Source organism: Acomys russatus, chromosome 6 (assembly GCF_903995435.1).
Source record: "Acomys russatus chromosome 6, mAcoRus1.1, whole genome shotgun sequence".
Classification (NCBI taxonomy): Eukaryota; Metazoa; Chordata; class Mammalia; order Rodentia; family Muridae; genus Acomys; species Acomys russatus.
Window position 1 is genome coordinate 74,244,639 of NC_067142.1, and position 12,473 is coordinate 74,257,111.

At 48.7% G+C, this 12,473-nt stretch overlaps 1 protein-coding gene across 1 annotated transcript in view; it reads right to left on the reverse strand.

The window, feature by feature from the left end:
- The window catches only part of LOC127190781 (kinesin-like protein KIF28), a 41,139-nt gene that overhangs the window by 11,424 nt on the left and 17,242 nt on the right, over positions 1-12,473 (reverse strand). Inside the window, exons 8-13 of the mRNA XM_051147992.1 lie at positions 8,251-8,318; positions 6,178-6,284; positions 5,003-5,115; positions 3,578-3,668; positions 2,185-2,239; positions 1-124 (exon numbers count right to left, since the gene is read on the reverse strand). Coding sequence (XP_051003949.1) covers positions 1-124; positions 2,185-2,239; positions 3,578-3,668; positions 5,003-5,115; positions 6,178-6,284; positions 8,251-8,318 — 558 coding nt within the window. The remainder of the gene's footprint in view (positions 125-2,184; positions 2,240-3,577; positions 3,669-5,002; positions 5,116-6,177; positions 6,285-8,250; positions 8,319-12,473) is intronic.

Sequence of the window (12,473 nt, forward strand, 5' to 3'; positions counted from 1 at the left end):
CAAGTGCTGCAGCTTTGTCCTGTTGGTGACAGGTACCCCATTAACAATGACCTTGCAGTTGCTGTATGGAACGACTGTCACTTTACCATCCGAATTCATGAAGGAAGCGTGTTTGTCTGAAATTCTAAGACAACAAGACTTTGTTAGCCAGGCGGTAGTGGCGTGTGCCTTTAATCCCAGCACTCTGGAGGCAGAGGCAGGCGGATCGCTGTAAGTTCGAGGCCAGCCTGGTCTACAAAGCGAATCCAGGATAGTCAAGGCTACACAGAGAAACCCTGTCTTGGGAAAAAAAATAGTTTGTCTCAGTCACCCAGTAGATTTATGACTTCATGGCTGGTCGAGTTGCACAATGAGACCCACAGCTGTGGGCAATGGGGAAGCTCTCGCTTCATAGGCTGCAGACCCAGCCTTGGAAGGTACAGGGAGCTGGAAGGCAGTGAGGATGCTATTGGCGTTACAGAACCAACCCCAGCTGAGAGCCTACAGCGGTCAGCAACCTCCTGACACAGACAGCATCAGGAGTCCTTGACAGCTACAGGGCAGCAACGGAACAAGGAAAGCTTTGATAGCCAATATACAGAATAACCCCCTGCGTCCACCAACAGATGACAGACATGGTGCGTGTACACCGGGGGACACTATTTGGCCAGAAAGAATGAATTCCTGTGAGGTCAGCAACATGGGTGCAACTGGAGGGGACAATGAAATCAACCAGGTACAGGAAAAAAAATACACATGCTCTCACCCATATATGGACGTCAAAACATCGGTCTCAAAGAAATAAGAGTGGCTGCCATGGCCAGGGAGGAGGTGAGGGAATGGTTAACAGAGCTGAGTAAGAAGAGCACTTCTAGCCGGGCAGTGGTGGCGCACGCCTTTAATCCCAGCACTTGGGAGGCAGAGGCAGGAGGATCGTTGTGAGTTCAAGGCCAGCCTGGTCTACAAAGTGAGTCCAGGATAGCCAAGGCTACACAGAGAAACCCTGTCTCAAAAAAACAAAAAAACAAAACAAAACAAAAAAAGAGCACTTTTGGTGTTCTATAGCACAGTATAATGATGCGCAAAGCTGTCAACAGAATGCTTCGAATCCCTTGTACCTCTCTCTGATGGCTAACCACTGTATGTGTCTTTTGAAAAATCACACTATCCATAGACCACAAATAGATATAATTGTGGTACCAATTAAAACATACGTAAATTTAAATCATTTTTTAAAGTTCTCTATTTTTATTTTTTTATGTGCATTGGTGTTTTGCCTGCATGTCCGTCTGTGTGAGGATGTCGGATCCCCTGGAACTGGAGTTACAGTTGTGAGCTGCCGTGTGGTTGCTAGGAACTGAATCCGGGTCCTCGGGAAGAGCAGCCAGTGCTCTTAACCTCCGAGTCATCTTCTCAGCCCTTTACATGGACATTTAAGAGCTGGTGCTTCAGTGAGGACCCGAGGCTAGAGCCACTTGGAGGTGCAATCACACTACATGCTTGCCTCCGCCCTGCCCCCTTCATTTCTGGCCTGATCACCTTGCTTCTGCTGTGGAGTGCTGTCTTACAGCCTCTAACCACTGGTGTCCCTTTTCTCCTAAGATGAGTACACAGAAACAAGAGGTTCCCACACACTGGACTTCAGTGAGCACTCTTTTCCTTGTTTATTTATTTGCTTGTTTGTTTGTTTATTATGTATACAGTACTCTGCCTGCATTTACACCTGAATACCAGAAGAGGGCACCAGATCTCATTATAGATGGTTGTGAGCCACCATGTGGTTGCTGGGAATTGAACTCAGGACCTCTGCAAGAACAGCCAGTGCTCCTAACCTCTGAGACATCTCTCCAGCCCTCAGTGAGCAGCACTCTTGCATGAGCACTGGAGGAGCTGCCAAGGGAGGACTGGGAGCTCTGTAATACTGCCCATCCAGCAGGACTTACAGCCGGCCTCACCTATGACCAGTGGCTTTACAGACTCTTCTCCAGCCAGGCATGTGGGCACAAGGCTGACAGCCTAGCACTCAGAGGAGGAGACAAGGCAATTTCATGTTTGAGGCCAACCTGGGCTACAAAGTGAGATCCTGGCTCAAAAACAAAAACAGCCCTCCTCCCTCCTGGGGGTGGGGGGCGGGGAGGCGGGAAGACAGCTCTCTGGGCTGAGAGGCCCTGATCCTCTAGTTGGGGACACGGGTGCTGTTCTTACCCCAAGCCTTGAAGACAGATAGCATTTGAAGCTGTTTGACCAACATCACAGGAGCCTGGAAAGAGTCAGGACAGTTTATCTTCCAAAATTGTCAGCATTTGGCCTTGATGAAGTAATATGCTTCATAGTTTGAAAGTGGCTTTTTTTTTTCCTTTTGGTTTTTTGAGACAGGGTTTCTCTGTAGCCCTGGCTGTCCTGGACTTGCTTTGTAGACCAGGCTGGCCTTGAACTCACAGTGATCCACCTGCCTCTGCCTCCTGAGTGCTGGAATTAAAGGTGTGTGCCACCATGCCCACCTGAAAGTGGCATTTTTTTTCCTCCAGTAAGAGCATGTGAAGAATTTGTTTTTAGTTGGCACTGTCGATCATAACTGGGCATTAACCTTGTTTTATGTACACTTGTTTTACTTTCTGCTTTTGTTTGTTTGTTCCTTTTGGGATTTCCAACTTGGTGACAGAGCTGCCTTCTTCATGGGCCTTAGTCCTCAGTGACTCACTCAGGCTGGGACAGCAAAGGCCCCTCTTAGGGCCTCTGTTTCTGAGGTGGCTGGCCCCTGGGGTACAAGAATCCCCTGCAGCTCCTGAGCGGGCCTGGCTATCATCCTGTTAGCATCATGCACCTGTCTTAGACATGCATAATAGCCAGGAAGGGGAGTACAGGGGTCAGCCCAACTTGGCCACAGAATTCCCACCCATCCAGAAGTATTCATATTGGAGAGACAGTTCAAAGGCTGCCACCTCCTCAAAATCACTGGACAAAAATGTGATGGGACCACGCGTTGTACGTATGTGTATGATCGAGACCATTTACTTTAGCAAGGAAAGAATATAACCCACACTACACCTTGAGTGAGCTTAATCATTATACTCAGTGAGGCTGGGCGTGGTGGCGCACGCCTTTAATCCCACCCAGCACTCAGGAGGCAGAGGCAGGCGGATCGCTGTGAGTTTGAGGCCAGCTTGGTCTACAAAGAGAGTCAGAACAGCCAGAGATACACAAAGAAACCCCGTCTTGAAAAAAAAAATCATACAGTGAACTTGACACAGACACAAAAGACAAGTGTGGTGTGATCTCATTGCTATGAGGCACTGGGTGAAAGTCAAACACAGAAAGAACAACAGTGGTCACTCAGAGCCCAGGGAGGTGAGTGGGGAGGTAGTGTTTCAGTTTGAGGCAATGATGGAAAGTTCTGGAAGTAGATGTGTACTGTGGCTAAAGAGGAGAACTTTATGTTGTATATTTTATAGCACAATTTTTTTTTAAAATAAAAAAAAAAGAAAAGAAAGGAGATGGAAGGAGGGGAGGGAGGGAGAGAGGGAGGGGAAGGAGAAGAAGAGAGGGAGGAAGCAAAGGAATCAGAGCTGGCCTGGGGAAAGGCAGCAGAATCAAGTACCACTGTGAAGGAAGAACTTGAGGACCCCTGTGAGCTGCGGGTCCTCGTTGACATTGAAGAGGTGCGGGAGAGTCTTCACCATCTGCTGTTCCTAGGAAGACAGAGAGAAGTCTGTCCTACAGACCAAAGGAGGAAGGGGAGCCCAGAGGCCTCCCTTCCCTGTGGCCCCCACTAGCCCATCTTCTATCACCCCTCCCACCTTCCTTCTGCCTCACCTACTTTCTTCAAGCCCCGCCCCCATCCTCCCGCTCCTTGCTCCCTGCTGGGTATCCCCAGGGGGAGGGGTTTGTCCTTTAACTTGCTGCTAGCTAAGGGAGCACCAGCAAAGAATGGCACCCTGCATTCTTCCTCCGTGATGCCCAAGTGCATCTCAGCATGGGTAACACTGGATTGGGCTTGTGGAAGATGGACAAACAGAAGCAGAGCAAACACTGTGGCTCAGGGTGATTTTTAAATCCTAAATTCCTTCTGATTAAAAGTAAAGAAGTTGAGCCAGGCATGGTGGCACACTCCTTTAATCCTAGCACTCAGGGAGGCAGAGGCAGGTGGATTGCTGTGAGTTCAAGGCCAGCCTAGTCTACAAAGAGAGTTCTAGGACAGTCAAGGCTACACAGAGAAACCCTGTCTCGAAGAAAAGAAGAAGAAGAAGAAAAGTAAAGTTGAAAGTCCTAGTGGCTACTGCTCACAAGAGTACAGAGTTCTGCAGTCCTGTTACCTGAATCCCACTTAAGCCCAGAGACATACAGGCTTCTACAGGATGCTATTTAATAGGGCTTCTTGTGGGCACTGGAGTTATTCATAGACCTTTGGAATCTTTGACCTCTACCTTGATCTGGGTTGCTGACACCACAGACCATACCCTACCCCACTCCCACCACCTAAGGCTTATTCTGGGCTTCTGGAACCTTCCTGAATCCAAGTTGGGTTCTCCTCTCTCTCCCAAGAGTACCAGGTCTGGTCCAAGACCTCGGCATCTTCTCAGAGCCTCATCGCAGTCAGGGTGGCAAAGGGAGGCAGGAAGACATCTTTCTCATCCATGGATGACATTCACAGCATGGCTCAGACACCGGATGTGGCTCAGTGCTGCAGAGACTTTCCTAGCATTTGCAAGGCCCCAGGGCTCACCCCTAGCACCTAAAACAACTGTACTCACAATGAGGCCTGTCAGGATCTGATGGTGAGAGTGAATGCCAGCCCAGAGAAGCGCAATAGCTCACGACAATCTATACTGTCCCCAGGGGACACTCGCACCCCTTAGTCCTTCAAAAACTGGTCACCAATAGCCCTGACATCTGCCTTCATTCATCAGAGTGCCATAACCTCCTTGATCCATTCAGGCCCCAACTCCGCCCTCACTACAGTCTGGAGCCCACAGCAGCACAGGCTGCCCGCTGTGTGAAGGGAGATGGACCGTGTGAGCCTCACCTGTGAGAGCGCCGCATGCTGTTGTGCCCACTCCCTCCGGGCCTGCTCCAACAGGTGGGCCCAGGTTACCCGAGTCTCCAGCTGCAGTTCTGCCAGCAAACAGGCTGAGTGCTCTAGATGGAGGGAGAGAGGGGCGTTAAGCACCAGGGCATCAAAGGTGAGGTGAGGTATAGAGCGACTGCAGGGGAACAGGAGGGGCTGAGCTGCTTCTGGGTGATTCTGTGAAGACTCATCTGGTCAGTCCCGGGGTAACTCAGGCATCAGAACATGGAGAACAATTCCTGAGAAGCATGGAGCTCAGAGGTTCCCCCATTTCTCCTTTTCACCTGTAGGTAGGTGATCATCTGTTCAGGGAATTCCATCCAACTAGAGGGTCAGAAAGAATGACAAATTGGTCTTACACTGTTTTGTTTTTGTTTTACTGTTCCATGTGTGGGTTTATATAAAACTGTGGGAATTAGATGGTATGAAAAGGTCAACACATTAAGAGGCTGTGACCAGCAGAGCCAGGTGTGCACCACCATCTGCATCTGCTCTAACAGTGCTTTGTGGCAGTGGATGCCTGCGATCTGCCAGTGGGCATAGGAAGCCTGGAAATGTGTCCTCCTTGTTACTAATTAGGCAGCGGTATAAACCATCCCAAAAGCCCTGAGGACTATGGGAAACAGGAAACCTCAGGACCACCCTCAAATACGTCTGTGTCATCAGAAGCACGTCACCACCAGGATCCAGGTCCCCCTAAGTTACCTGTGCACTTGCTGCGCATCTGCCGGGCCATTTATAAAGGGAGCTCACCCCATCCTCCCCTTCTCTCTCTTCCTCTCGTCTCCCCCAGAGACCACCTCTGTGTACTGCTCCTAATAAAGCCTTCTATGAGGGTCTGCCAGGTGGTGTGGTTTGTGTATCAAGTCCATAGTTACGTCGCACAACTCTAACACACTGGCTGAGCCTACTCCGCGTCTGTGTGGTATGGGAGAGCACAGGGCCTTTGTTTCCTGTGACAAATGACATGATGCAGATCTCAAAGCTGAAAATGTTCAAGGTTGAGCCAAAAGACCCTTAACAAAATGTAGGCGTTCCCTCCCACCGGGCCAGTCCTCCTTCCTCAGGCCAACTAGCTCCTGGGTGTCACCAGCTCCAGGTGTGGCTGAGTAGAGCCTCCTGACTTGACTTACCTGCTGCTCCAGCATCCCCGAAGCCAAGCAGCAGCTTGTTCTCCGCCCTGGATGCTCTCACCAGTGTGCAGGTGTTGATCACAGCTTTGTTCTGCACCTTTTTAGCCCTGTCACAGGTAATGACAAACGCTCTCAGGTCCCCCTTGCAGTCGGAGCTGCACCACCAGCCCGGGGGAAACAGCAGGCAACCACAGATCCCAGGCAAAACCAGGTCAGTTTTCATTACCAGGTGGGTCTAGCCTTTTGCCATTGTGACATTCTGTTGTCATCTACAAATTTCTTGGGCCATATTCATAGCTGGGATGCATCGTGGGCCTGTAAGCCATCGGCTAGACATAACTGCAGCCAAAACTGATCTCAGTTGCCTACAGGGTTCACACAAACTCACGAAGCTCAGCTGAGTCATGCTCCCCATCCCATGCGTGTCCCCTGAATGTCCTAGGTCCTGAACACACTTGAATAATTCAAGAATGTGCTTCATCAGACATCAAAACCCTGAAAGCCAGAGGCGAACTAACTGTCTGTGCCACAGGCAACAGTCAACTCAGAGGGTTCCTGATGCTGTCACCACCACAGAAAGCTCAGGCAGCCCAGAACAGGACTTATTCTCTGTCTAAAATTTAAATTTAACTGGGTATCTTATTTTTTTTGTTGTTGTTGTTTTTGTTGTTGTTTGTTGGTTTTTCGAGACAGGGTTTCTCTGTGTAGCCTTGGCTGTCCTGGACTAACTTTGTAGACCAGGCTGGCCTCGAACTCACAGTGATCCACCTGCCTTTGCCTCCCGAGTGCTGGGACTAAAGGCGTGTGCCACCACCGCCCAGCTCTTAACTGGGTATCTTATGCTGCTGTTGTCTTGATGTTGGGGACTAGACCCCTAGGCCTTTAATGCCTGGCTCTACCTCCACAGGTGTCTTAGTTCTACTTGCTTATTGGTTTATTTTTACAAAAGAAGTGTAAACAGACCCCCAGCGAGGCCTGAGCTAAGCACAAAGTTCAGACCAGAGCATAGAGAGCCCCTCTGTGCACACCCCAGAAGTCTGCTGATGAGATTGCAGGAATGGATTGGCAGGAGAAAAGGAACATTCTGGATGAGCCAGATGTAGGCTCAAATTTCTTAAATATATTTTATTACGAACTTATTAACTGAGTGTATGTCACTTAAAACCCGACTAACCAAAACAATAGGAAAAGAGGAATAAAGAACACAATAACAAAACCGTAAGGATATCAGTTCCGAGGAATGATTCTCCTGGTGTGTAATCAGCAGGATTTCTTCTGCTGGAACCTGGAGTAACCAGAACCTGGAACCTCAGCAGGAGCCGGTGCCCCGAAGCCTTCCCTTGAGTGGTTCTCTCTAGGAGTGTCTCGAAGTGGAGTGACAAACAGCCAAAACTATCCCGTCCCCAAAGGCTCTGCCGCTTGTTTTTGGCTCACTTATATATCTCCTCCCAGAGTCTGTTCACGGATCTTTTCAGCTGGCAACAATCAAGCTCCCGCACGAGGCGGTTTGCCTTCTAGTGGATTAACATCACCTGTTCTCTCACAAGACCGTTCCCCATCCCACACTTGGGATCATAACAAAGACAGGTTTATCTCTCCTTCAGCCAGATTTCTGCCTACACATCTGAGCTTGTGTTGCAGATACTGGGAGAAACAACACTGCATCCGTCCGCACAATAAAGGTACGAGGAAATGTGGTTTTTCACCCATGGGAAAGGGCTCTCTGACTGAGAAGTGTCATCAGAGGCATGATCTGAACTGTAGGGTTCTGTTGGTGTTTTGTGTTTGTTTGTTTGTTTTAAGGCAAGATCTCACCCGGGTGGCTGGAGCTCTCTAACTCACAGAGAGCCATCTGCCTCTGACCCCCAAGTGCTGGGATTAAAGGCCTCACGCCACCACAATTAAACCCCGAGGTGCTTTGGTCTGTCCCTGGCCAGCAAGAGCTCTTACGGTTGGGCTTTCTCTCCAGCCCCTCCATCTCCTGTACTCCGCCCAGCAAGTAACAGAGTGCTGAAAGGACTTGTGACTTAGGACACAGAACACAATGACGGGTATGGCTCATAAACCACTCACCTCTCCGCATATCTTAGCGTCGACAAGGTCTCCTCATAGCAGATGTCTGCCGGACTTATGGCTGCAATCTGGAAACGTCCCATGCAGGAATTTACTACAATCAATGCTATTAAAATACTGAACATTGGGGCAGGGGAGGGGGATGGCACACAGTCGTAGAGTGCTTGCTTTGCACATGTGAGCAACTGAGTTTGATGCCAGAACACACACACACACACACACACACAAACATGGCACATGTGCTGGCACACACTTGTAACCCCAATACTGAGAGGGAGCGGGGACAGGAGGATCCAGGGAGCTCACTGGCCAGAGGTCTAGTCTCATTGGTGGGCCCCAGGCCAATGAGAGACCCTGCCTCAAAGGACAAGGATAGCATTCCTGAGGATGACTGTCAAAGTTACTGTCTGGCCTTCACACGTGCGCACACACACACACACACACACACACACACACACACACACACACACACACACACATGCGCACGCGCGTGCGCGAACTCCCACCTGTACATACATTTGCATTCCAACCTGTACATACACATGTATTTCATGCATACACATACTAATAAAAAATAATTAATGGGCCGGCAGTGGTGGTACATACCTTTAATCCCAGCACTTGAGAGGCAGAGGCAGGTGGATTTCCATGAGTTCAAGGCTAGCCTGTACTACAGAGCAAGTTCCAGGACAGCCAGAGCTGTTACACAGAGAAAGCCTGTCTTGAAAAACAAAACAAAAAAAGTAATATTTACAAAACAATTTATATCATAATTTTCAGCATTATTTGAAATTTAAATTACTTTTTAAGAATTATTTAATTGGGGCCAGGCGTGATGGTACATGCCTTTAATCCCAGCACTTGGGAGGCAGAGGCAGGCGGATCGCTGTGAGTTCGAGGCCAGCCTGGTCTACAAAGCGAGTCCAGGACAGCCAAGGCTACACAGAGAAATCCTGTCTCAAAAAAACAAAAAAAAATATTAATAATAATTATCTATGTGTATAAATGTGTATGTGTGTGTTTCATGTGTGTGTGTGGTCCCTGTGGAGGTCTGAAGAGGGCATTAGAGTTCCTGGAACTGGAGTTACAGATGGTTGTGAGTCACCATGTGGGTGCTGGGAATCAAAATTTAGTCCTTTGCAAATCTCCAAGAGCATGTGTTCTTTTTTAATATATTATTAATTTATTCATATTACATCTCAATGGTTATCCCATCCCTTGTATCCTCCCATTCCTCCTTCCCTCCCATTTTCCCCTTACTCTCCTCCCCTATGACTGTGACTGAGGGGGACTTCCTCTCTCTGTATATGCTCATAGGGTATCAAGTCTCTTCTTGGTAGCTTGCTATCCTTCCTCTGAGTGCCACCAGGTCTCCCCATGCAGGGAGCGTGGTCAAATATCGGGCACCAGAGTTCGTGTGAAAGTCAGACCCCACTCTCCACTCAACTGCCGAGAATGTCCTGTCCATTGGCCAGATCTGGGTAGGGGTTCAAAGTTTACTGCATATATTGTCCTTGGCTGGTGCCATAGTTTGAGCAAGACCCCTGGGCCCAAATCTGCCTATCATAATGTTCTTCTTGTAGGTTTCTAGGACCCTCTGGATCCTTCAACTTTGCCATTCTCCCATGCTTCTCTCATGAACATGTGCTCTTAACCACTGAGCCATCTCTCCATACCTCTGAACTTCAAAAATTTAAAAATTAGATTTATTTTTACATTTATTTATTTATTGTGTGTGTGTGTGTTTGTGTGTGTGTGTTGCACATACCACAGTGTTCATGTGGCAGTCAGAGAACAACTCACAAAGAGTTGGTTCTCTCCAGCCACTACATGGGACCTGGGACTAGAACTCAGGTCATGAGGTTTGGCAGCAAGCACCTGTTCCCACTGAGCCATCTCACTAGCCCATTTGAACATCACAACCCAGAACTCCCTGCTTAGGGAAAACAAACACAGCCAAAAGCCACCAGCCACCTGCCAACTGGCCAGGACTGGCATTTGAGCCTGCTACTGGCTAATTCTGAGATCTGTCCCCATCCTGCTGACTCTGCCTCAGGCTCTCTGGTGGGTTCTCAGCAATGCCCTCGGGAAACTGAGCGGTTGCTAAATGCTAGCAGGGCAGAGAGAAAAACTTCTGTTTGGCGCCCAGATCCTGTCAAGAGCACAGTGACTGATCCTGTGTGACCTTCCCATTGCTGAGACAAAACACCTGGGGACTTCAGTTTCCAGAGCAGTCGGCTCATGGAGGCAGTTGGAAGATCAGAACATCATACATGGTGGGTTTTGGGGCTGGGAGAAAGCCTGTACCATGGCCTTCCTCCTTATATAGCCCCCAGCCTGGCATGTGCTATTGCCCACATTCAGGGCAAGTCTTTATTCTTTGCTAAATGCTCTCCGGAAACACTGTCTCACAGTCACGGGCAAAGGAAAGATACGCCCTAGTCTTTCGTGTGGCAGCGCAAGGTTGTGAAAATAGCTCTTGCATTCTGAGAGGCTGGAGCTTCTGCTGGCCCTCACCGCCAAAATGAACAATACACCTTAAAAGCACTTAAGACCTGGGGCTGGGGAGATGGCTCAGAGGTTAAGAGCACTGGCTGTTCTTCCAAAGGTCCTGAGTTCAATTCCCAGCAACCACATAGTGGCTTACAACCACCTATAATGAGATCTGGTGCCCTCTTCTGGCATGCAGGCAGAACACTGTATACATAATAAATAAATCTTAAATGAGAGAAAGAGAGAAAACAATGTAACAACTGGCCTTACTTGCCTCGGGTTTCCCATGTAGTCAGCATTTACAACCTAAGATAACATAGCTGTAATCTTTTTTGTTTGTTTGTTTGTTGAGACAGAGTCTCTCTCTGTAGCCTTGGCTGTCCTGGACTCGCTTTGTAACACAATCTTGCACTCTCCCATGGCCTGGACTCAAAACACATGTATCATTTGCTGAAAGCAGCACATACAAAAGTTAAAAGCAGCGTCCTAAATCTACTGTAGAGATTGAAAGCGTTTACGGATCTTGGCTCACAGATGACAGTGATGTCTGGAGTGCTGTCTGTTTATGGATGTTGGCTCCCAGAGGACAATGACAGTGGTGTCTGGAGTGCTGTCCGGTGTCGGGGTCGGCTGGAATGAGTTGGAGCCAGAGACTTAATTCCCTTTAAGAGACTTTTGCTGAAATTTGGGCTGGTGTCACAGAGCTTGGAGGTTGGCTGTATCCATTCCGTGTTTTACTTAGGTCTGGGACACTTAACACTTGTTCCTCAATCTCCTTTTCTCCAACATTTTGTTGTTGTAAAACAGTACAATGAAACAAAACAAAACAAAAAAACAAAAAGGTTGGGGCGTGGTGGCAACACGCCTTTAATCCCAGCACTTGGGAGGCAGAGGCAGGCAGATCTTTGTGAGTTCGAGGCCAGCCTGGTCTACAAAGCGAGTCCAGGACAGCCAAGGCTAACACAATGTCTCAAAAAGCCAACAAAACAGAACAAAACAAAAAAACCAAGTTATGTTATGTAAACATGTTTTGTTGTTGTTGTTTTTGGTTTTTGGAGACAGGGTTTCTCTGTGTAATAGCCCTGCCTGTCCTGGACTCTCTTTGTAGACCAGGCTGGCCTTGAACTCACCGTGATCCCCCTGCCTCTGCCTCCCAAGTGCTGGGATTAAAGGCATGTACCACCATGTCCGGCTACATGTTTTTGTTTTAATCCCAGGTGTGGGATATGGGTTTGCTTCAGATTGTCCACAGCAGCAGACCCTTTGGCTTGTTTGTACTCTGGCAGGGGTATGATTTGGCCAGTTGAAGATAATTTAACTGGGGGTGGGGTGGGGCAGGGGACACTAGAGAGGATATAAAAAGCCCAGAGCCCCAAGAGAGGAGATGTGGCTGTTCCCCCTGCTGGTTCCTGCTGGTTCTGGTTTGTCAAGTGGTCAAGAGAAAAGAGACAAGAAGTTGGTGATATTCTGACCAAATGAAGATTGAACTGCCCCAAGGAAGGGCAGGAAGTAGTCTAAAAAGATTTCAATTCTCCCACCCCGCCCCGCCCTGCCCCACCCCACCATAAGTTCCACCCCCCAAACTTCTTTCTCTCCTATCTGGTGTTGGAGTGCTGGAAAGGGTTGGGTTGGAGTCGGGTGGTAGATATTAGAACCCTAATAAACTAGATAAATATGCCTACCCTGAGCTCCAAAGTGAGACCATGCAGATCTGCACAGCTGGCCTCCTC